The sequence below is a fragment of the Ailuropoda melanoleuca genome, chromosome 9 (genome assembly GCF_002007445.2).
Source record: "Ailuropoda melanoleuca isolate Jingjing chromosome 9, ASM200744v2, whole genome shotgun sequence".
In the NCBI taxonomy this organism is placed as follows: domain Eukaryota; kingdom Metazoa; phylum Chordata; class Mammalia; order Carnivora; family Ursidae; genus Ailuropoda; species Ailuropoda melanoleuca.
This window is the reverse complement of record NC_048226.1, coordinates 6,004,717-6,028,864: the sequence shown is the minus strand read 5'-3', so window position 1 is coordinate 6,028,864 and position 24,148 is coordinate 6,004,717. Positions and strand designations below refer to the sequence as shown.

At 54.2% G+C, this 24,148-nt stretch overlaps 1 protein-coding gene across 3 annotated transcripts; it reads right to left on the bottom strand.

Annotated features, from left to right (window-relative positions):
• Positions 1 to 1,379: 1,379 nt before the first annotated feature.
• On the bottom strand, positions 1,380 to 23,846 carry RHCG (Rh family C glycoprotein). Of its 3 annotated transcripts, XR_002142755.2 has the most exons (12): positions 23,596 to 23,846; positions 14,951 to 15,137; positions 12,575 to 12,725; positions 9,008 to 9,155; positions 7,978 to 8,144; positions 6,391 to 6,528; positions 6,056 to 6,192; positions 5,628 to 5,752; positions 5,334 to 5,407; positions 2,727 to 2,819; positions 2,299 to 2,378; positions 1,380 to 1,955 (listed from the first exon to the last, which is right to left on the bottom strand). XR_002142755.2 is itself a non-coding variant. In XM_011225409.3 (11 exons), exons 1-10 carry the CDS (start codon positions 23,780 to 23,782, stop codon positions 2,751 to 2,753), a joined length of 1,383 nt encoding a protein of 460 aa, XP_011223711.2. In that variant the 5' UTR covers positions 23,783 to 23,846; the 3' UTR covers positions 1,381 to 1,955; positions 2,727 to 2,750. The 3 variants fall into 3 exon arrangements, 2 of the variants coding, with proteins under 2 accessions (XP_011223711.2, XP_019655567.2); XM_011225409.3 differs by lacking the exon at positions 2,299 to 2,378 and having other exon boundaries at positions 1,381 to 1,955; XM_019800008.2 differs by lacking the exon at positions 2,299 to 2,378 and having other exon boundaries at positions 1,381 to 1,955; positions 2,738 to 2,819.
• Between the last annotated feature and the right edge of the window lie 302 nt (positions 23,847 to 24,148).

Sequence of the window (24,148 nt, the reverse complement as noted above, 5' to 3'; positions counted from 1 at the left end):
AAGATGAGACGCAGAGCGAGTCTGGGCAACAGGGGTCCAGACCCAGGACTCTCCCTCCATGGGGCCCCGGGCATGGGCCCCCAGGGTAGCCTCGACAGTGCCCTGAGGCGACGACCGACCCCTCCCCGCACAGCCCCCAGGACCCGGGTCAGGTAAGGGAGGGGGACGGATTCCGCCCCGGCCCCTCAGTGCCCGGTGCTGCGCGGGGTCTAACCCCGTTAGGGGACCGCGAGCGGGCTCCGCGGGCAGGCTTGGGGAGGGTCTCCCCCGGCGCGNTGGGGCTCGGCTCCGCGGAAATCAAAGCCGCCGCTCCCCTCCTCGCCCCGCCGCACCCCTGCCGCGCCGCCGCGCACCTCCTCCTTTGTCACAATGTTTTTCAATCCGGTGAAGCAAACTGTCCAATTAGAGCCGGGGCCTCCAGCTTCCATCTTTGCCGACGTTTAATTAACATGCTCCTCTTGGCAGCTGCTGACAAGTTCCAGAAACAGGTTGTAAAGGGTTTTTGTCTTTACCCAGCATGGAAAATGAGGGGTGTTACATCGCGGGAACATGAATAGGTTGCATTTCAGCTCCCTCCTCCCCTCCTTCTCCTCCCCCCCGCCCCGCACGGAGAATGAAGGCCTGAGTGTGTATGTATGTGTGAATTGTGAGGGGGGCGGGGAGGGCGGATTTGGAGGCAGGAGAGACCTTCTCCTCCCTCTCCCCTCACCCCTTCTTCCCTGGAGTCTTCGCTCCACAAAGGATCTGGATTTTTCTTCTTATTCGCCAGCTGGCAGACTTTTGCCTCACGTCTCTTTTAGCCATGCCAAATCTCGTCATGTTGATTCCCATCTCTGGGTGTCTGCACTTTCTGTCTCTATGCCATCGTTCTGGTAAACTCCTATTCAGCCTCCAAAACCCTGCTCCAGTGACCTGCTCTGGGAAGCCTCCTGGGCATTGGATGGCTGTCAGAGTTCAGGGTGGATCCCTGGTGTCAGGCCAGTCCTCAGCTAGACTGTGAGCCCCCTAAGGGTAGGAAGTGTGTGTTAGCCTGCCCAGGGTGGTGGCTGGCCACAGGAAGTGGGGAGAGCTAAACTGCTGAAACCTTCCCCCACTGTGGAGGGAGGGATGGCTGGCTTGGCAGGGAGGAAGGAGGGAAGGGTTGGGGTTGGGGGATTGGCTCAAAGGAGCCTTCCCCCCTATTCTCCCACCCTGCCCGAATGCCCTTGAATGGGAGCAGGGTCACATGAAGGGCACGGTAAACATGGCAGTTTTCACTGTGGGTGTGTTTCTGGGATGGTTGATGTGAAGTCAGGAAGGGCCTTGGAGAGAGGCCCCAGCCCATAAGCTGAGCCTGGCAGGGGGCCCCACGCTGGGGCAGCCTCCAGCACAGATTCTTCCTCTTCAGCCTGGGATGATTTCCCTTGCATTGTGGGTGGCAGGTTGGTGTGGGAGTTCAGGACTGGGGCAGGAGGCCAGGTCTCTCAGGTCCTTTTCTCGCTCAGATTGGCCCTATTGGAGCACTCACACCCATTCTACAAAGAACACCAAGAATGTTTATTCATGGAGGCCACCATGGCACAGAGTGGTCTGGGGGACACAGGGAGCAAGGGAGGTGCTGGCCGAGGGGCAGGCAGGGAGTGGAGAAGCCCAGCAGTTGGTGGCTGGCAGCTGAGTTGTCTCCTAGGAGGGCTCAGGTCCACTGCCAGCTCCCAGCCCCACTCCTGCCTGCTTTTCCCAGGATGTGGCCACCAAGACCCCTGGAGGCAGGCCTCCTGCAGCCAGAGCCTGGCTTGGATGCCCACTTTGTCTATAGCTCTTCCTTCTCCATTCTCAGGCAGGCCCCCTGGGATAAAGGGGAAGGGAAGTGAGGCACCCTGGGCCAGGCCAGCAGGTGGGGTGCTGCTTGCCTTGCTCTTGTGTTCCCAGCTTGATCAGCACCACTCCTTTGGGAGCGCTGGGGCAGTCTGTGGAGCCTGCAGGGAGAAAGCCAAGAGCAGCAGGCCACTGTGGGGTCCTGCTATAGCCCTGCAGGCACCTTTACCTTTTCCAGAAAGGGTAGGCATCAGAGACAAGTGGTTATAGCCCCGCTCTTCTCTATCCTTAAACCCCAAATCCTCTCCTGCCACATCACTCAATCTTTGCCCCAGACACAGCTCTTTCCAAGCTCTGGCCTCTAAGGGGATCAAACAGCACTACTGAGTGCAATGGTAATGACCTGCAAGGATCCCAAGCCCACCACTTGCACTATGTGGCCTCAAAGAGCCTGAACTTCTCTGAGCTTAATTTTCTCATCTATTAGAAAGAGAGTTGTTGCACCTGTCGTGTCGAGCTCTCTGGAGGGTGAGATGCAAAAGGCAGGGCTTGGTGCATTCCACAGAGGAGCAAGCAAAGGTGAGCTGATGGGAAGAAGGAGACAGAGAGAAGAAAGGAAGAACTAGCCTGAGCTGATCGACTGAATAGAGCCAGACCTGTCATTTCCACTTTTATGAATGAGGAAATTGAGGCTCCGTCTCTGGGTGAAGGGATTCTCAAAGTCACAACCAGTAAGCAGCAAAGCCAAGTGTATAGTCCGGCTTGCTAGCACTCTGACTCTGAGGCCATCAACCCCTGCGTGCCCACTCCAATCCAGGCAGGAGCGGTGGAAGCTTACATCCTCATTTCTTGATGCTTTTTTTTTGCCCCTTTGCTGGTGGCATCCAGTTCCCAGAGCTGGGCCCCCATGGGGAGAATCTGCCCGTGCTCACCTGCTTCTCACCTGCCCTGGGAGTTTAAGGTTCTGAGGGCTTGAGGGTAGAGTCCTCAGGATGCAAGACCGTGCTCTTTGGCTCCTCAGGCATCTGCAGAAAGAGGAGGGCAGCTCCAAGGGCCTTGTCCCAGGCCAGGCTGGTGTCCCTGGTAGGACTAGAACAGCCTGGGCAAATCTGGAGCAGCGTATGGCGTGTGGCGGGCGCCACCTTGTGATCACTGTGCAGAGCGCACTCCAAGAAGCAGGGCCGTCCTTCACAGGTATCACGCCCTCTACATCAGGTTAGCCACTGTCCAGGGTGCTGGGGCACTGCAAGGACGACGCAGCGTCCTTGCCCCACTTAAAGCAATGGGAAAGCGTTCAGGTGACAGGCACTCTGACAATATGAGCTGCAAATGCACACAAGAGGCTGATAAACCGCCTGGAGGGGTGGAATTCCCGTTAAGATGAATGAACCCACTTTTGAAGGGTGAGTAGCCGTGTGCTAGGGAGAGGCAGCATGGCAAGCTCCCTGAACAGCAGGCAGGTCCAAAGGTAAGGTGGGGTGAGATATAGGGGAGGCCGGAAGCAGATAGCTGGAGTGGGGGCGGGGTGGATCAGCCTTGCCTTGGCTTCAAAGCTTTCATTTGATCTTAAAGACAGCCTCATCTGGGGTCCTGGGGAACATCTGTCTCACCCCATCCCCTGGAAAGTCACCTCATCTCCCAGGTAAATCACCCCGAGGCCAGGGGCTGAGGGGACGGCCTGATGGTGGCTCACTTCCACTGACACAGAATTAGATCTCAAAACCAAGCACTGCTGAAGGGTATTCAGCAGACAGAAGGTGTGAACTTAGAATAAATTATAAAGATCAAAACAGAACCAAGAATGAACTTCTATGTATGGGAATCGATAAGATTTTTTAGTTTATCTCATTAGTGGTAAATCCATGTGATTTCTAATTGTAGTGTCTAAGATAGTTTAAGTTCTGACTGTAAATATGGAATGAAAATAATGCTGCTAAAAAAAAAGTTTATTAAGAATGTTATAACACAGATTACTTTGAGAGAGAGAGAGAGAGGAAGAGCAGGATCCCAAACTGGGCATATAATCTCTGCTAAGAAAAATCTAGGCAGATTAAAAAAAAAAAAGACTGGAGGAACATATACCCAAAATATTAGCAGTGCTTGAATTAGGATGATGGGGTTTCTTTCTATTTTTTCTCTATTTCCAGATTTCTCTCAATGGGCTTCTATTCGTTTTACAATAAAAAGACATTTTAAAGAGAATGAATTCAAAAGTGTTGTTAGTTATGTACATGAAATTGGCTTATAGTGGATATCCATGAAAATTACCCAGGAAACTTTCTTTTTTTAACTTTTTTTTTTTTTTAATTTGACAGAGAGAGACAGCAAGAGAGGGAACACAAGCAAGGGGAGTGTGAGAGGGAGAAGCAGGCTTCCCGCCGAGCAAGGGGCCCGATGCAGGGCTCGATCCCAGGACCCTGGGATCATGACCTGAGCCGAAGGCAGATGCTTAACGGCTGAGCCACCCAGGCATCCCCCAGAAAACTTTCTGGTGTGGTTTTAAAAGTACAGAGCCACATGAAAGGCAGTGATGGGCAGATCCGTGTCACAGGGGCCACACACAGAGGTTAGGTCCTGCCCTCTGTCATGAGGGGAAATGCAGGTAGTTGTCATCCCCACCATCTAATGCAGGTAAACACCTGCAACAAGGACTCGTCGGGAGGGAGGCCTGCCTGAAGTCACAGAAAGCCCAAATTGTGGCATGTTTTTAAAGAAACGGAGTTCTGGGACATCCTACTACTTTCAGCTTCTTGAACAACGTTTCTCAAGTCTGGTTTCTGTACTGCTACTTCTCTGGTTGCTGAAAGCAATGGAATGTCACGCAGTTTTCTGGACCAGAATCAGCTGCGAACTTGTTCCCATGAGGAGGCCCTACTCAACTACAGTTCTGGGCTGGTACCTGGGAAGCTGCATTTTTACAAGGTCTCCAGGTGGCTCTTATGGAGTCTGAAGCTGAACACCACACTGTGGCTCTTAATATGGGCTACATATTGGATTTACCTGGGGAGGAGGGAGGGAAGGAAGGAAAGAAGGAAAGAAGGAAGGGAGGGAGGAAGGAGAAAAAAAACAACCACCCCAAAACTCATAATGTCCAGGCCCTAATCTTGGGGCTGAGGCCTAGGCTTGGAGCGTCTTTAAGGTGATTTCAGTGCACATGGAAGGGCCGTAGTTCTCAGAGGCGGGTGTGTTTTTCATCAGAATTGTGTGGAGGACTTGTTCAAACACAGTGCTAGGGCCCGCCCCTGAATTTTGGATCCAGGAGACCTGGGTGGGACTCAAGAATTTGTATTCCTAACACGTTCCCGGGTGCTGTGACTGGGGCGTGCAGGGGACCACACTTTGGGAATGACTGCTCTAGAATAAAGCCTTCAAGCCCCCAGGAGACACAAGGCCTCTGGATGGAGAAGCAGGCTGCTGCAGCCTCTGTCCCCAACCCTCAGCTTCCAGTCCCGCAGGCCCCAGCTTGGCTGATGTGGGCAGGGTCTCTGGAGAAGGGATGCAACTCCCTTTGTGCAGGGAAACAAGTCCCTGGAACTTACCTCCCAGTAGACTGCATCTTCAAAGCAGTTCTCGTCAGCGGGTTGTCCCCAGAATGGCAATTTCAAAATAATCCCTAAAGAAAATTGGGGCTCACACGAGGTCAGGAACCACTTCTTCTCAGCCTACCCAGCCCTCCCCCTTAGCTGGGAAGCACACACCCCCCACACACAATCCAGTCCCACAACCACAAGTGCACAGGATTCCTGGGGGCTCCAGGCTGACCTCTGGTATGTGCTTTTGGGTCCCCCACCCACAGTGGCCCCACCTTCTCTGGCACAGCCACTTCCACTCACCCACGATGATGCCGCCCACCAGGGCCATGGCCAGGGACACAAAAAGACCAGCAGCCTGAAACTTGCCCTGCATGCTTGCATTCCAGTTAGTCTTGAAACCATCAAAGCCAAAGGCAAGGGCAAGCCTGGGGTGGAGATCAGGGGAAGGTGAGGGCTCTGCAGAGAGGCCAAGAAACCACATGCCATTGCCCCACAAACGTGAGTGGGCACCGAGGCTCTGAGCCTTCCCCTGTGCAGTGGACAGATCAGATCGTCTCTAAGGCTCTTGAGGAAGGACAGAGGTTGGGGAGAGAGGCCCATGGACAGTGGTTCAGATTGGGGAAGGCTAGGGATAGAGACGGTATGCTGGACCCCAGAGGAATAGTAGGAAGAAGGAATGGAGAAGGAAGGAGGGATTTCAGGCTCCCCAACTCCTCCTCCATACTTACCCTTTTACTCCATACACATCAGCGTTGGCGCAGGACGCCGTCACAGCACCCACGATGGCGCCGATGATGCCGGGCATGCCATGCAGGTTGTGAATGCCACATGTGTCCTGGATCCGCAGCCGGGCCTCCAGGAATGGCTGGGTAGGGGACACAGGTGTTACTCAGGCCCTGAGCTGTGGCAGGGGCGTGGGGAGGCCAGAATTTTGGAGGCCCCAAATACACGGAAACCCAGGATCCTCCAGCCCCCGGCCCCTTCCCTAGGGACCCCCCTCCTGTCAGGAACACAGAGACCCCGCGGATTCTCCAGCCCTCAGTCCCTGGCCTGGGGTCCTCACCGTCAGGTACACAAAACCCAGGGTGGAGACAATGCCGCAGATGAAGCCAACGATGAGGGAGCCGTAAGGCATGAGCATCATTTCAGCGGCCGTTCCCACGGCCACCCCTCCTGCGAGCGTGGCGTTCTGGATGTGTACCTGGGTAGGGTGGGCGGGGCGGGCCGGAGCTCAGTCCTCTCCCAGAGCCCGCATCAGGACGCCGTGTGTGGGGGCTGCTGGCGCTGGGAGGCAGAGATGACTCCCAGGGCATCTCGTAAGCCCGCAGACCGCAGAGGACCCCAACCCGGGCTCCACTCCCGCTCTCTCTGCACATGGGCACCCATACCCGGGCCACAGGCTGGCCACTGTCCACCAGCACAAATCGGCATACTTGTGTCGGGCCGGGCGAGCCCTCTTGGCACGTCTGCACGTTCCCTATAGCTCTGTGTGCGCCGGTGCGCATGTCTCACGGGCGCTACACGCACGTCTGCTGACGTCAGGCACCTGTGCGGCCCGACGCATGCGCAAACACCCATGCCGGCGTCTGTGGGCCCGCGACAGCACGAGCACACCGGCTCTGAGGGCCGACCTGCGCCCGGTACGGTGCTGCCCGCTGCGGGGAGGACTTCAGTCCATCTCTACAGCAAACCCAGGAGGTAAGGACAGTTATTTTTGGATGTTTGCAGAGGAGGAAATTGAGGTGCAGGGAGACCACACAGTGAGCACGAGGCAGGAAGGTATCTTGATCCGGGTCTGTGTGGAGCCAGAGCCCCTGACCTTGATCCTGTTCTGTGTCCTGGTCTGCCTGGGGGTGTTGGGCGCACACAGGCGTGGCCGCGTCAGTGTGTCTGACTCTCTTCCCCCTGATGCGTGCGTCCCTACCTCTCCGTGTGGTGAGTGTCCAGTGAATCCAGGGGCTCCTGGCAGTGTCCTAGCACACATATGCCCGTGTCAAGAAGCTAGTGTCAGAGTAGGAAATAGAGAGGCGGTCTTTTTTTTATAGAAAAATCTACCAACACCTAGGGGTTTGGCCCCTTTTCACTAACGACAGAACAGTGCGTCCCAATGGTGTGAGAGGAAGGACGCTGTGAAACCGTAACCCCCCACAAACCTCCCCAGGGGAGTGGACAGGCACCAAAGGGGCTTCCTGTCTTGAGTGTGTGGGACCGGGCAGGTGGAGGCAGCTTTTGGAAAGCTGAGGGCCAGTGTCTGGAGGATCAGAAGCCTGGCAGAGGGGAAGTGCCCCTGGCAGCCTTACTGGGGCAGGGTTCTGATGGGGTGCAGAGCCCAGAAAAGCTGTCAGCACCCCAGGCTGGGAGGAGGAGAATGAGGAAGATGAGCCACTCATGCAGAGCAGCCAGTGTAACAGAATCTGGGAATCTGCTTCTGGGCTCTGATGAAAACCAGCTATGGAATCTGAACAAATCATTTCTCCTCAAGACTCAGTTTTTTCATCTGTAGGATGGATGCGATAATCCTGATGCTGCCTGCCTCACAGAGTCGTTGGCAGGGCATGGTGATCATTGCCCACCGGGCACAGGCAGTCATAATCACACCTCGCCCTAGGGTTCCCCAACCCCCCCCTTCCCCCCGCCTCCAGCTGCTCACCATGTCCAGCTTGCCCTTCTTGTGCAAGGCGCTGGATAGTGCCACCGAGGTGAGCACGCAGGCTGCCAAGGAGCAGTAGGTGTTGATGGCAGCTCGGTGCTGGGCATCTCCATGGTTGGACACAGCTGAGTTGAAGCTGGGCCAGTACATCCACAGGAAGAGGGTGCCTGGCCAGATCAGACAGGACCGGTGGGCCCGGAAGAAGAGGTGTTAGATGGGCCCAACAGAGCTTAGGCAGACATCCTGTCCTTTAGTTCCAGAGATATCATATGACTCATACGCCCCAGCAGTTTCCCACCCCTGCAGCTGTACTCATGCCAGGGGCTCTTCCCAGAACATCCTTCCTGCCTTACTTACTACCTAACTTCCACTTAGCCTTCCACTCTGCTCCAGGAAGTCTACCCCAGCCCCATAACTGGGCTAAATGCCTCCCACCTTGCTCCCATAGCACCACGAGGGAGAATCTTTTCCCCTACTCTGGTTAGATTATCTGGTAACATTGTCATCTCTCCCGCCACACTGTGAGGAGCTCCTTGAAGGCAGGGCTGGGTTTTAGGATACCAAAGTGGGTGGTTGATGTGTATTCTCTGAAATGAATGGACACAGGAAGTAGGAATTCACACCTTGCCGAGCCCAGGGGATGGACTGACCAGTTTCTGGTTACACTTCATTTGCCTTGGGGCTTCCTAGGGAATACAGGATGAGTGACCAACTTCTTCCAGCCCCATGGGAAAAAGGGACAAACATGTGGGATCCTGGAGGTGTCCACAGGCAACCCCTCTCTGCCTTTTACCCGAAGGAAACTGCCTGCCACCCACCAGACCACGTGGGGATCAGATGTAATTATGGCGGCCTAAATTCCTCTTGGAGACCTTCACCCATTATGGTGGTTCTCACTCCTCATGGTGGTCCTCACCCATCATAGAGGTCCTCACCCATCATGGCAGCCCTGAGTCATCATGATGGCCCGTATCCATCATGGCCATCTTCACCCATCACAGTGGCCCTCAGTCATTATAGCAGGTCTCACCAATCATGGCAAAGAGGTCCGAGTGGTAGACAGCGCTCTGCCTCTCCTTGCTCTGATGTAGGCTGGGTCGGTAAAGGATCCAGGTCACTGTGAGCCCAAAGTAGGCGCCAAATGTGTGGATGGTCATAGAGCCCCCTGCATCCTTCACCTGGGGTATAGGGATCCGTCAGGCTCTGATACCTTCTCTCCCTCCCATCTATTAGCACTTTCTTTCCCCACCCCTGTGAAACACACACACACACACACACACACACACACACACACACAGAGCTCCATCTGTCGCTGACTCCACAAGCTGCAGGATGGAACCCAGGGCCCCCACAGACCAATCAGTTGGGAAGGTGAGAAAGAGGGGATCCCAGAGCCCAAGCTGTAAGCCTGTCAGCAAAACACCAGGGCATCCTCACCCAGCAGATGGGGTTGTGCCCAGATAGGGAAACCCGGGCTTGGAGAGGACCTTGCTCAGTCACACAAAAGGGAAGAGGTGAAGCAGAGCTAGAACCCAGGGCCACCCTCTACCTAGTTTATAACCCACTAGCTTCTACCGTATCTTAATTCTTGGGAGCCCTTCCCTTCCCTCTGGGCCTCCCGTCTCCACATTTCTCCCTCCACAGCCACTCCTGGCCCAACACCATTCCGTCTAAACTGCCACTCCTCATCTCCCCGGCATCCTGCCACACTCCTTGCCTGACAATCTCCCAGCTGACCTCCCACCCCACCCCCACCCTCCTCTCCCCTGTCTCCCACAGTCAGAACAGGCAGATTGGTTTCTTCCTTCTTCTGTCCCTTTCTTCCCTACCCCACTCTGTGCCTCAAGTTCCTCCTTCACAAAGTGGGGGAGACCAGGGTGCCTTACTTAACAGGGCTGTCTCGAGGGTGACACTAGATAACTCGTGTACAGCGCCTGGCAAGCACCTGGCACCCCACAGGGGCTTGGTTGACTTAGCCTTCCTCCCCGTGCCCCCACCTCCCCTCTCTTCAGCTTCCTCTTCCTCCCCACTCAGAACCAATCTCGGGGGAAATTCCAGTCAGAATCACAGACTTGCTCCTTCACTGTAGATGGGGAATTCCAGCCAGAGAGGTGTGCTGTCCAAGGTCACAGGGCTAGTTCATTGTTGACAGAGCTGGGTTTCCTGGTTCCCAGCCTGGCCGGTGCCTCTATGAGCTTTGGGAACTGGGCTGAGCCCCTTAACCTCTGAGCCTCAACTTTCTCTTCTGTAAAGTGGCGTTAATAATTGCGCCTATCTCAAAGATGAGGATTAATGAGATAAGCCATGTGAAGCATTCAGAGCAGGCCCCGGCCAAGGGTAAGTGCTCTTTGCATGTCAGCAGTGATTGTTGTATTTTGACTTGGCACAGAGACAGGCCCAAAGGCTGTCATGAAATTCAAGAATTTATGTAGCAGGTTGGGAGTATTTTTGAGGGCCTCTTAACTCCCACCCAAGATACTACATTCTCAGGCTATTTCAAATCACGCCATTGGCCCCACTACCTTCTTTCTTCTCCACACTTCCCACCCCAGCCAATTCCCAAGCCCATTGTACTCACCTCCTTTATATCACCTTCTCCTTGTACTAGATCAGTCCCAGTCCCATTATCTCTCACCAGGGTGACAAGGACAGCCTCCTAACTGGGCTCCTTGCTTCCAGCTGTTCTCCTCATCACAGCCAAAGCCGCGTTTCCATTCCATGTGTCTGACTGTGCCACTCCCCTGTCTAAAATCCTCCAAGGCTCCCCACTGCCCTCATGACAAAAGTTGAGACTACTTAATGCCCTCCCTCTCCAGGAGTCTTGATGATCCATGCTCCCCTCCATTACCCTTTCAACCCCCGCCCCCAGCACACCCTCTTCCAGCTAGGTGGAGTCATCGGAGACCTCTCATTGTAGGCCTCCCTCAAGGCCTATGCACTCACTGTTCCCTCTGCCTCACTCTTTCTCCTGGTTATTTCCTACTTGACTTCTAGCTTTAACATCTTTTCCTCCAGGAAGCCTCCCTGAGGCTGGTCCCTTTAGGCCACCGAGCTCTTGACCCCACTCCTCATCATACTGCGTGGTTACTGTCTGTTTACTTCCTGGCTCCCTCTCTAGATTGTGAGCTCCTTGGGGTCTAAGCAAGAGGCCTGCCCACCTCTGTATGGCAGTGCCTGGAGCATTGCCCAATGTGCAGTCAGACTCCAAAATGCATTTACCCAACAAATATTTGTTGAGCACTGATTAGGCATTGAACTGGGTACTGGGGATAGAGATGGGTGCGGACACATCAGATTTATCAGAGAAGGAGAAATGTAAGGAGACCATAAACCAAGTCAATGTGAGAGATAATGACTAGGGGTGGGGGCAGCAGTAAGATAGAGGGCAATACTGTGGGGTTGGGGAGAATCTGGGAGGGCCTCTCTGAAGAGGTGGTATTCCAGCTGAGACCTCAGTAATGAAAATGACTGAGGGATAAGCATTCCAGACAAAGGGACTAGCAAGTGCAAAGGCCCTGAGGTGGGACCAAGCTTGATGTGTTGAGGAGTAGACAGCTGGGTGTGGCCAAAGCATGGAAAGATGGGGAGAGAGTAGGTTATAAGCTTGGAGAGAAAGGCTGGAGCAGAACATGTGGGATTTTATAGCAAATTTGGATTTTACTTGAAGTGAAAATTTAAAAAGCACTGGAGGGTTTTAATCAGGGGGATGGTTTTACATGCATTATTAACAGGTTTCCATGGCTGCTGGTGGAGATTGTCCTGAGGCAGTGAGTGGGGCAAGGATGAAGATAAGGAGATGAGTTAGGAGGAAGAGAAATGGTGGCTTGGGCTAATCTGGTGGCTGAAGAAAATGACAAAATGAATGACCAAATGTAGTGTGACCTAAAAGAAAAAACAAAACAAAAACAAAAAACGCCTCTACCCCTTGTGGGAGGCGGGAGTGCTCCAGGCAGAGTCCAAATGTAGAGGAGTTGGGGGCTAAAAAGTGGATGAAGTCCCTGAATGACCTTCACCCCTGCGAAGGCACCAAAGAGGTATCTGAGCTAGAGTCAGAGGTCTAAGGTGCCCCTTTCTTGGGCCACTGAATCGGCCAACTGCAAGGAGTGTCATTCCTGCCATAGTCCATGTGAATGTCATCTCTGGAGTTGTGCAGGGCACAACCTATGCAGCTGTACATGTCTACCATAGCCATTCCCCTAGGATCCTTCCTTACAGATGTGCCCCCTCAATACACTGGGTCCTTTTCTTGGCAGAGCAACCTGGGAATGAGGTGTGCGTGTGCAAGAGTGTGTGCAGGAACACCCACTCTTTCCATTCGATATGCAAGAAAGAGAAAGGAAGGAGAAAACCACCATATGAGGCACCCCTGCTCTGGCCATGTGCTGGACTGATTTGCTAGGTAGACTGCCATCCCTGCCCAATAAATGTCATTACTCTCCCTTTAGAGATGAGGAAACTGAGGTTCAGAAGGTTAAGTGACTGGCCAAGGTTGCATTGCATCCAGCTGGCATGCCTCCCCAGCCCTCCTTTCTCTCCTTCCCTGCTGTCACCCGAAGTGTTCTCCTCTACCTCTGCCCCCACCCCAAGCCCTGCTCACCTCTAGCAGGCTGAGGAGGATGTACTCATTCACTGAAAAGAGGGTCACTTGGAAGAGAGTCATGATGAGTAGCTGGACAGGGCTGACTTTGCCCAGAACTGCCCCGAAGGCCACACAGACAGAGCCCACGCAGAAGTCCGCATTGATGAGGCTGTGGGGAGACAGGTCAGGGGAGGGGCTGAGGCAACAGCGAAAAGTGGCACTCCAAGCCCCAGGTTTGAATCTGGATGTTGGTCATCTGTGAGTTTGGCCTTACGGCTTAACCTTTCTGAGCCTCAGTTTCATGGTGTGGACATGAGTACGTAACATCTTAAAGCTACTCTAGGAATGAAAAGAAATAACACGTGAAAGGGCCAGCACAGCAATGGCATGTACCAGATGCTAGACCCTTCCTCTGTGGCCCCCATCCCAGCACCCCCTCCTTGCAGACAGCTTGTGTTCAAGGCACCCAAGTCGTCTGGCTGCTGTTGTGGAACATGCCCCATATTTGGGGACTTGCTCTGCCCTCCATCCTCTACCTGCCCTTCCAGAACCTCCTCTGACTGCCTCCTCTTTCAGGAAGCCTTCCTGGATTCCTCCATGCAGATGTGGTCTCCACCTCCAGACACTTATCTCTCACTCTACACATGCCTCTCTTGCTGGCTACCAGGGCCCAGCTTGGGTTTGAGCTCTCATGACTTCCTCTTCACCTTACCCAGGAGAGAGGATTTGTGTCCAGGGAAGAAAGAGAGGCCTTCCTGCAGGAGGTAGGGAGCTGGGGGCTGGTAGAAGACGGCAGGAAGGCCAAAAGAGAGAAGAGACGCTGAGGAACACCTAAGCTCTTCTTAAATAGGGACCCTGAAAGCCCGGCCAGCCAGTAGAGGGCTGATGGAGAGGCAGACAGCCAGGTGGATGTCGTGGGGCCAAAGGAGACCCTGGTTCCAGACACATGCCTGCCTAACCCAGGCCTTCCTGTGCTCGTCCGGCAGCAAAGCTGTCCTGGATTCCAAGGCAGAGTCATGAGAGTTGTTAATGGGGGCGGGGTGTGGATATAGGGACAGTAGAGACTACTTCCTCAAGCCATTCACATCTAGAGGAAGTGCCCCTGTGCCATGGTCAGGTGTGTGTGTGAGAATCAGGAGGGGAGTAAGAAGCCAGCTGACTGTAGGACCAGGGTGTGGAATGGGGGCTGTTCTGTCAGGGTCCCTCTCATGATGAGGATGTTCATTGGAACCTCTGCTTCCCTATGAGCCTTGTTCACTGATATGTCCCCAGGGCCTCACACAGGGCCTTGCTGAAGGAATCATGGCAGTCACTAAGTGCCAGGCACTGAAATACCTGCTAGGTACTGCGAATTCCCTCCTGTACCACACCCAAACCTGAGGGGACAAGTACTACTACTAGCCACATCATAGGGATGGAACAGGGAGGCTTAGAGAGGCCAGGTTATTTGCTCATGTTCCCATAACCGTAGCTAGATGACCCATCTGACAGAGGTCACCATGGGGAAGGAGTGAGAGGGAGAGCAGAAAAGCCCACACCTTGGGCCATCAGCTCCCGGGAGATGGAGGTTTGCATATCGCATCTCCGGGGGGCCCAAGGAGGCTCAGGCACAGCCTGTACAGGGCATCGCCCTGCAGCGATAGCTGGGACCTGGAGGACTCGTCAGCAGGGACAGGACAGAAGCCAGGAGGAGGGTCTGGGGACAACACGATCATCCAGCCCTGAGTGCCAGAATCGGCTCCAGCTTAGGTGCTGAACATCAATTCCCTGAAAGCCAATTTGCCAAAAACTAATTCGTCAAGTGACCAACTTGCCAAAGAACTGGTTCACCAAAACCCTGCCAACTCACAAAGTTTATGATAATTACCCTTGAAGATTTTAAAAAGTTGTACACTTTAGTTTTTTCATCTAGCCATAGCTCTTTTGCTGGGGTGGCCAATTAAATATATTACAGGTGTTTTCATACTTTGGGTCTACAGCTATGGGAGTGAGACTTTCTTGTGTATTTTGAACTGCATGGTGATATGTGTGACAACGATTTTATATGGAAAAGACTGACTTATTGATTCCAACGCATTTTCTGTCTAGTCAACTATTTTTCCAGTTTCTCTTAAGTCATGACTTCACTGACTGGCTTGAGTGAATTAATATCTTGCAGTTATTTGGCATATGTTTTAAATTTCAGACACCTGGCCTATGACCCGGTTGGTGCCCTCTATGTGACGTGGTTTGATGGCAATTTGCCTCTAAACTCTCTCTGTGGACTTGGTCTTCCAAGCAGGCTAATGAGTGTTCGCTTGCATACCCGCCCCTCGCCCTCGGAGCCCCGCCCCCGCCCTCCAGGACCTACCCAGGACCCGCCCCCACTCGCCGCTGGGCCCGCCCCGCGCTCACTTTTCCACGCCCACGTGAATGTAGCCTTGGTAGTACGAGTGGAACCAGCCTTGCATGAGCAGCGCCCACTGGATGCCAAAGGCCGCCAGCAGGAAGTTGAAGCCCACAGAGCTGTAACCGTAGCGCTGCAGGAAAGTCATGAGGAAGCCGAAGCCCACGAAGATCATCACGTGCACGTCCTGGAAGCCTGTGGGGAGAGCGCAGCCCGGGGTCTCGGTGGCCTGGCCCGCTCTAGCCCTGTGCCTGGGCCAGCGCCTCCTGCCCCGCACAGGGCCTGGTGTCTTCTGGGCCGCTGGGCCCCCAGGTAGCCTCCTGAGCCCCCTCCTCCCATCTCTGCCGCTGGATCCTGGGGCTAGGCGCAGTAATGAATGGTTTTGCTGACGGTAGAACAGCCACTACCCCCATCTTGTCTTAAGAACCTCTGGAGGGGGCTGGGCTGGAGGGACCGAGGTGAGCCTCCACTTTAGGCCTCGTTCTAATGCCAAGACATGCCTGAGCGCCCCCTTGGGAGATGACAGCTTCTGCTCTCCACCCCCTCCCAGGCAGGGGTGGGCAGGTTGGGCATTTGAAATTGGAGCCAGGCTGTGGCTCATACCTAGAATCTAGGGTCTAGAACCCATACTTTCTGCACCCTTGCTCCCTCACCTCCATTTCTTTAGTACAGAGAAGTTAGTCTCATCTGGGCCTGAGTCCCTCCACGGGCCAAGCACATGAGTGAATCACCGCCCAACCCAGGAACATCACATCCCACCTCCACCCCCAGCAAGTACACTTTCTTGTATCACCCAAAATTCGAGACCCGAATTTGGACCCCAGTTCCTCCATCTGCTGGGCAGATGACTCTGGAAAGCCAGGTAACATCCTTGGTCTCAGCGCCTTCTATAATGCTTATTCACAAAGCCTGCAGAGATTAAATGAGGGTGTGTAGGTAAACCATCTAGCAGTGTCTGTCCCATAGTAGGTGCTCAAAATGGACAAGTATCAGTATTGTTGCTTTATTATTATTTATTGTTACTTAGGCTAACTCTGCATTTGGAATAAACTCTTCTACCAACTCTTGGGGTGTGACCTTGACAAGCCACTTACCCTCTCGGAGCCAGTTTACTCCATAAAACCAAAGGATGGATGAGAATGATCATAACTGTCCTCCCAGTGCTAACGTTGCCTGATTGTAGAGTCCCAGGAAATAAAAGAAGACACGAGGTTTGGGAAGCAAAGAGAGTTACCAAAATATAAGGCTCTAAGAGGGTCTACAGGTGTCACAGGACACAGGAGCCAGATTGAAGGGTTCGCACTGGCCAAGTCTGGGATGGTTTGAGCACCAAAATAATTACGTACTGTAATGAATTAAAACCATTGTGAAATAAGAACTCCGAATTAGGAAATAAGTAAATGAGAACGTGCTTGTAACAGAACACTGAGAGCCAGACAGTTAAATGTGGAATGAGCACCGAGGTTGGAAAATCGTGATTTTCACAGTAAAGATTCCATCAGTGGATGCTAAATCCGGGGGGAAATTTTGATGAAGAGCAGAACATTTGCATTGCCTTCAAGAGTCTCCCTATAGACTGTGAGTTGCAAGGGATTGAAAAAAACAACCTGGTAATTATGAAGTGGAGAAACAGGACGACTTCTCAACTGGGTGATCAAAATTAACCTCACCCTGAGGGACACATAGATCATCATGGGCCTTCAGATGTGGTCATCCGAAGGAGACTTATCCACCTGGATGGTATTTTAGCCCAGCAAGCATGATCCCAATCTACCCACAATGAAGCGTCAGACAAACAGAAAATGAGTAACCGTGCCCTTAGAAAGGAGGAGGGCGCTGAGGCTGTTGTCTTGAAAAAGGTCAGTTTCAAAAAAGACAAAGGCTGCAGAGATGCTCCAGGTTAAGAGAGACTAAGGAGACATGCCGCCTACATTCACTCCCTAACTCTGCACTGGATCCTGGATTTGGCAGGGGGAGTGCAAGGAGAGCTGTAAAGGTTGTTACTGACAAAAGTAGAAAATAATCAGAAAATTGGGTTGAAGAAATCAGACATGAACCATATATTAAGGTATCAGACAATGTAGATTGATGAACTTGATTAGTCTGGTTATGGAAGAGAATACTGTTCTCAGGACACATCCTAGAGTCATGAAGGTGACATCAGGGCCATGGCATGTGTAATGGACCCTCAGATGGTTCAGAGGAAACAAGTGTGTGCACGTTTCTGTGTCTACGCGTGGAGAAAGAGAGAAGGAGCAGGTCGCTAATTGGAGTTACAGAGTATATAGTGCTCTTTATGCTATTTCTGTTTTAGCAACTTTTTGTAAATTTGCAATTCTTCCCAAGTAAAAAGTAAAAAAAAAAAAGGGGGGGTAACCTGCAGGGCCCATCTACCTGTCCCATTGTTCTTTCCTCATTCCTGCCGCCTCCCACCCCCAAGCACCAGCCGCACTGGCGTGGTGTGTTCCTCAGCCCTATTCGGGGTCTCTGCCTGTGGCCTCCCCCTGCCTGGGGTGCTCTTCCCGCAGAATGGAGGCCAACAACCTCTTTTCCTGCAGATCTCAACAAAATGTCACCTCATCACAGAGGCCTTCCTGACCCTCCGGTTTAAAGGCGGTTCTCTCCCTCCTGGCCCCCTCTTCCTTCCTTTCTAGTTCTTATTACAGTCTGCAGTTAGGTGTGTTGCCCAGCCCGCTAGACTGGAAACCCCCCAGAAGGCGAGGCTGGGCCTTTTTCCTTCCCTCCGTTGTTCCCCAGCTCCCAAGGTGGGGCAGCAGTGCCGATGCTGCAGTGGCCCTAACCTTGCCTGTCCCCAGCTGCCGCATCTGCCGCCCGCCCCCCCNCCCCCCCCGTCTCCCTGGGGCCCAGGCCACAGCCCCCTTGGCTAGCGGCCACCTGGAGGAGGCGCTGGCACAGTGCAGGGTGAGGGCTGGGGGCATGCCAGCTGATGCAAGAGAGCCGTGGGTCTCCCCCCAGCGTGGTGCTCTGAGCTGCTGTCTGGAGACCTGTGCAAATTTGCACGAACAAACAGCCGCTTGGTGTAGGTTTCACGATGTGTGCAGCTGATTTCGTGTATTATCGTGTTTCATGGTTTATCACGTTTCCAACTGTTGTGGGGGGATCCGAGCTAATGCGTGTGAGGCACCATACGTGGCATCATGGTTATTCTTGGGAAGAACGGATGGGTGGCAGACTGGAGGAGAGGTGTGAAAGAGGGAGGTGACACTTTCAGATTACAGTTCCAGCAGCAGGGAGGGGAGCTGGCAGGAGGGCAGGGCTGCTGATAGACACTGGGAATTGGGAGCTGGTGGAGTGGGAGGGAGGGGCTGGGTCTGGTGCTGGCCTTGGAGTTGATAGGACCACAGATGGGGTGGGGGAGTCATGAGGTGGGCAGGGCAGATGGGAGGAACGGAGCCTGGCTATGAGGGGTGAAGCGGGGATCTGAGATGGGGGGCAGCCCGGATGATGGAGCTGTGAGTCAGAATGTGGGCACAGTGAGGGGGAGACAGCAGCTGAGAACTGGCTTGCCTTTGAAGCTAGCAGGCTGGACAGGGAAGGCGCTGGCAGGGGGTGGGAGGAACCCCCGGGAAGAGGCAGCGTCACAGAGGGTGGGGGCTTTTCGGCTGCTTGGTGGCAGAGAGGACCCATGTGGGCAGGGGCGGAGGGTGGGTACAGTGGGGGGGTCTTCCTTCGGGATAGGTGCAATTTCGGGCTGCCTGAGGCCCTCCCCTTCTCAGCGCACTGTCCCTGCCTGCCCCTTCTCGCCAGCTCTCTGTTCTCTTTGACTCCCCTAACTCCCCAGCTGTCCTTACCTCTCTCTTTGCCCCTCTCTGGGGGGTGTCTTTTTCTTCTGCCCCCACCTCAGGCACACAGATGCCAGCTTCCCTCTCCTTGGGCACCTCCCTGTTCATTCTCTTGTTCCCTTCCTGTTTATCTCCCAAACTGGTCCTAATTTAGAACTCCAATCTACCAGCTGATTAATTTATATTTTATACAGTTTGGTGCTACCAAAAATGCTTCTGCAAGTAATGGTTTGAAGTTCCCAATTGTGTGACCTTTGGGAAGGACATCATCTCTCAGAGCTGCAGTTTATTTTTCTGTAAAATGGGGTGAGTGCACGTGCTTGGGTAGTGCTCACCCCAGAGCTCTGTGGTGCACACTTAATGACTTCATCCAGCCCTGGGTAGAGGCCTGGCTCTTTAGCAAATTGATCAATCATATTAGCTACTATTTCTCTTTTTTTCCTCTTTCAAGGCTGTCCTTGTTTTGCACTGAGTTGGCGACTTGCTGTAGATCAGTGGAAGTTGGTGAGACACCTCCCCTTCCCCCCTCTTTGGCCAGCTTGGGGTGACACAGCAGTCCTCTACCCGGAGACCACCCCCCACCCCCATGGGGCACAACTGGCATGCTGTCTTGCAGCCACAAGAGCTGCCACAAGGGGGCACCAGTACACAGCGGTTCCACTCTCCCATTCTCCACCCTCTTCCTAGCTCCCACTCTCCCTCGCCTCCAGGATGGGTCTCCAGTGAAGCTGGCCTTGGCTCTGAAATCTCAAATCTGAGGACAGAGTTGCCCCTGCCGCTGGACCACGGCAGCCTCCTCCCCTCTGCTGCACCAGCACAGAAAGCGTTGAGCCCTGCCTGGTGCAGGCTAGTGCTGTTCCCTTCCTATTCTCTGCAGGCCAGCCCAGCCCAGCCCAAATTTTCCCTTAAGGCCTCCTGACTAGGCCCTCACTTCCCCAAGGCTCTGTGCCCACCTCTCCCACACCTCAGAGCCGACCACAGAACCACCCCCTCATCAATGTCCTGGCAACGGCGCAGAGGCCCAGGGAAAGCAGGTGGGCTGTGTTGGGGTCCCTGCCTGTGTCACTGACTATGATGAGTGTTGGGCACATCTCTAAGGCCCACTTCTGGCACCACAAGATGGAAAGAAATGCCCTGGCTGACAGAGCCTGCAAAAAACACTTGTAAGTGGGGAGAGCGCAAAGGAATTTAAATGCTAACATAGTTGAAACTAACATTCAGGAAGACACTCCTTGGCCATATCTCTAGAGAGATGCTGTGCCTCCATTCATGTACCTTCAGTGCCAGAGCACTCGCTCCCCCCTGAGGATGCTTGTTACCAGCCTTCACTGTCCCCTCACTTCATGCCCCCAGATGGGCCACAGCAGTCACCTGCCATCTTCAGTTCTCCTGAGAGCTCCAGGGCCTTAAATCACATTCCCACTCCACAGATGAGCGTACCAAGGCTCACTCCATTTAGTGAGGGACCCGGATCTGTTTAATTCCAGAGTCCAGCTTAAGCTGCCCTCTGAGACTTGTGGGAAAGCTTGTCTTTTATTAAATGGAGCTGAGTCTGAGGTGCAGGTCCCAGGACTTCAGAGCAAGCCTGGCTGCTGTGGCTTCATGAAACAGTCTTTCTGGTGTTGAAACTATGGCATCCTCTGCCCTGGGTCATCTCCTAGAAATGTGTCCTGCTCCTCCTTCAGTCTTTGCAGGAAGTTTCAGGAGCCCAGACTCTGATGGCTCCTCCTCAAGCCAGCCTCCCTCCGCCACTGCCAACAGCCACTTAGGCCCCAGAGCGCCAGCCCATGAGGAAGCTTTGGAGCATGGGCTTCTGAGGGCACTGACAGGGCAGGTCCCCAGCTGGCTCTGTGCCTGCTGCCTGCCAAGGGGCCCATGCCTGGGAAGCAGTCCTGAGGCCCTCCTCCCTGAGGCCCAGCCTGCACCAGCTGGAGCCAGACTCTTCTGGAAACCAGAGATGCCCAGCAGGCTCCACTAATCCCCCGGGGAGGGAATGAGGCCCACACAGGTGTTGTGTTGACAGCCTAGAGCCAAGAACCCCAGAAGGTACCACAAGGGCATGCCCTCATCCCAGGCCCCTGGGAATTGCCACACTGGAGTCCCATCTGTGCCAGGAGGCCACATGCCCTCTAAGTCCTAACCGTAACCACCATGACCAGGTAGACCAAAAGAGGGTCTGGCAGGGGGAAGGGGAAAGGTGAGCCTGGAGGAAGGAGAGTGAAGGAGAGGAGCGTAGGGCTCCTAGGCTGGCTCTCTGGTTTCCTGGTCATTCCCCCTCTCTGGCCTTAGTCTCCTTTTCTGTAAAATGGGATCCCCAATACTGCCTTCCTCCTGGGGTGGTGGGGGTGTCAAAGGAGAGAACGCACATCTGTTAGCTTGCATTGTTGCCACTACTTGCTAAGGAATCCCGAGGCCAAGAGTCTCTCCCTATACTCCTCTCCTCTCTGTCACTTCCTGCATGATGACCAAGAGCTTCCCAGCACCCATGGGGGAAATGGCAGGAGAAACTCAAGCCCTCCTTGATGGCTGGGGCTTTCTTATCTCCCTTAGCAACCTCCCTCCTATCCCTTTCACAAACCCTACTCTTGGGCCACTCTGTACCACTCACGTGCTCCCAGCATGTCTGCCTGGCTTTCCCCCTCCTCACTGTCCCACTGCCATCCAGGAAGCTGTCTCATCTCTTCTGCCCAGAGAACCTGACACCGTTGAGGACAGGGTATTGGGGTGCTCTCAATGAGTCTGGGAGCCCTTTGGGGTCAGAGACCCAGGATTGTTTATACAGAGTGGCCATAAGTCTTGGTCTCTTGGAGGAGTCGTGGTTTACGTGTGCATCCTGGCAAATTACTACTAGCACAACTCCCCCTCTTCCTCACTGTCAGAAGTGCTACTAGTTGGGGCACCTGGGTGGCACAGCGGTTAAGCGTCTGCCTTCGGCTCAGGGTGTGATCCCGTCATTGTGGGATCGAGCCCCACATCAGGCTACTCTGCTATGAGCCTGCTTCTTCCTCTCCCCCTCCCCCTGCTTGTGTTCCTTCTTTTGCTGGCTGTCTCTATCTCTGTCAAATAAATAAATAAAATCTTTAAAAAAAAAAAAAAGAAGTGCTACCAGTTGATAAATTATATGGCCACCCCATAGGTAAGTGATTGTTGTGTGGATAAACAAAGGTGGAGTATGGAAGGTGGATGTAGATAGAGTGGGGATAGGAGCTGGGGAGATGCGAGGACCTCACTCTCCATTGGGAAGGTTTTTTAGCTCCTATTTTAGGGCTTTGAGACTTTGCACTGCCTGGACTCATCAAGGACCTATGAATGCCCATGGGAGACCTTGCCTCCTGTGCTTTGCTGAGACACTGGCTTTATGGCCAAGAGATGAGCAAAAGGCCAGTGAAGGAGTAAGAACAGGCAAAGGAGGATCTCAAGCTGGCCTGCCTCTCCATTTGCCGGGTCAGTCCAAGGAGAGTAAAGGTGGGCAGTGAAGGACAGATTTGGAGTCTAAATTCTAAGGCCACGCCGCCAGGATCTCTTAAAACACAACCCTGAGTGGAGCCCAGTAGAGGCTGTGGTCTCAAACAGCCCAGGGTACACACGCCCTTCCATCACCTCCTTTCTTCGAGACACCATATTTCTATTAATGTAACCCATTAATGTGATTACGTTAGCTTTTTGGCAGCCATTTAATATGGCTGGCTCCCACTGAGTTGACAAGCCCCTCACTCTTGTGTTTGTTCATTCAGGCCATCATCCTGTATGTTTGCAGTTATTTATTTGGAGCTAAGTGAAATGTTACTACTGAGGGTATTCAAGCCATGGAGGCAACGCCAGCCACGTAGGCGGCTATTGCCAATGAGCTTTAGGGTCCCTGCCGAGACAAACAGTCCATGACCATGTGAGCATCACCAAGTTGGAATGATTGTCATTGGCTGGTGGATCGTGTGGGCAGTCAGAAAGCACACGCGTATGGAAAGAGCCCTGGGCTGAGTATCTGGAGGTTGGGCCGACCTCAGTGACCTTGGGCCAGTTTTTCCAACTCCTGAGTCCTAGGGCATCTGTGCTCAGTGCTCTTCCAGTAATTGCTTCCTTAGGAAGTGAGGGCTCCATGGCCAGCCCCATGCCAGAGCTTAACAGGCACTGTGTCACACCAGCCTCACCCCAGACCCATAAGGCAGATGTGGACATAGACTCTCAGCGAGGTTGACACGAGCCTAAGGCCACCTACCTGGTCAATGGCAGAAGCATGAGAAAAGTGAGGTCTGGCGACTCCAAGGCCGTGCTCTTAAGGACAGCACCACAAATACCAGAGAATTCAGGATGTATGTTCTTCTTTTCCAAGCCAGAACAGGGTAGGTGCTATGGTCCCACACATCTCTCCCCACAGCAGGACTGGCAGGGCAAGGAGCCATCTATCCAGCACCCCTTGACATGGGACCTACCCCCTTATGTGGAGAGTGTGGGCACAGCTGGACAAGGGAGCCAGAGTCACCCCCTGGTCGGTGACTGAGATGGGACTCGGGTCGGTCTTTGGAGGACAAGTAGGGCTCTCTGACAGGAAGGTTGGAGGCTTCTGATGGCACCTGGAGTGAGCTCCCCCTGGTGAGTTTTCCCTATTTCTTTAACGCAGGGAAAAGGTGCGCTTGTGGCCCTTTTTCAAGCGTGCTTTCCAGCGACTGGCGGGTGCCCGGATAGGGAGAGCCAGGGGGCTGTGAGCCGCTTCTCCTCCTCCAGCCTCCGCCCCCATCCCGCCCCGTTCCCCAGCAGCCGGCTGCGCAGGTGCAGCGAGGCTGGGCTCTCTGCCGGGCGGCGGGGACCTGCGGGGAACGCCTCTGGCGGGCCTGCGGGGTGGCCGGACTTACTCGGGTAGCGGTAGTAGAATTCGTTCTCCATGTCGCTGGTGGAGTTCTCTTGCTCCTTAGTGTCCAACCAGTGGGGGTCAGCATCGGAGTCATAGCGCACAAACACGCCAAAGAGGACCACCAGGGCCACCTGCAGGAGCAGGCAGGTGACCGGCAGCCGCCAGCGGAGATTGGTGTTCCAGACCATGCTGTGTGTGTGCGGGGGCGCCTGGCCGAGGAGGGCAGCGGGCAGTTCGGACCGACGCTCACAGACGGGAGAGGCTTATAAGACCTGGGCAGGGGCGGGGCGGCCGCGTTGGGTGGCGGAACAGCTGACACGGGTGCCGCCCGCGCGCTCATCCAACCGGCGAGGCGACGGGACCCGCGGGCTCGGGGCTCGGGGGCCCCAGCGCCGGGAGCAGGGGCCGAGCAGGCAACTGGGCGGGGATCGAGGCTCCCCAACCTCTGAGGATCCCCTCGGTACCGGGGAGCATGTCTGTCCCCTTTTGTTCCAGACCGACCGAGACACAAACAGCCGGATTGTCTGCCTCCTACCGAGAGAGGAACGGAGGAA

Excerpts from the sequence above, each read along its gene's own strand:
- RHCG (XM_011225409.3), bottom strand. The coding sequence starts at position 23,782 with ATGGTCTGGAACACCAATCTCCGCTGGCGGCTGCCGGTCACCTGCCTG. Across the intron at positions 12,726-14,950 it reads ATTCACGTGGGCGTGGAAAA|CCTCATCAATGCGGACTTCT; the intron begins GTGAGCGCGGGG and ends GTCTCCCCACAG. Across the intron at positions 6,193-6,390 it reads TGGGTTTTGTGTACCTGACG|CCATTCCTGGAGGCCCGGCT; the intron begins GTGAGGACCCCA and ends TCCCCTACCCAG.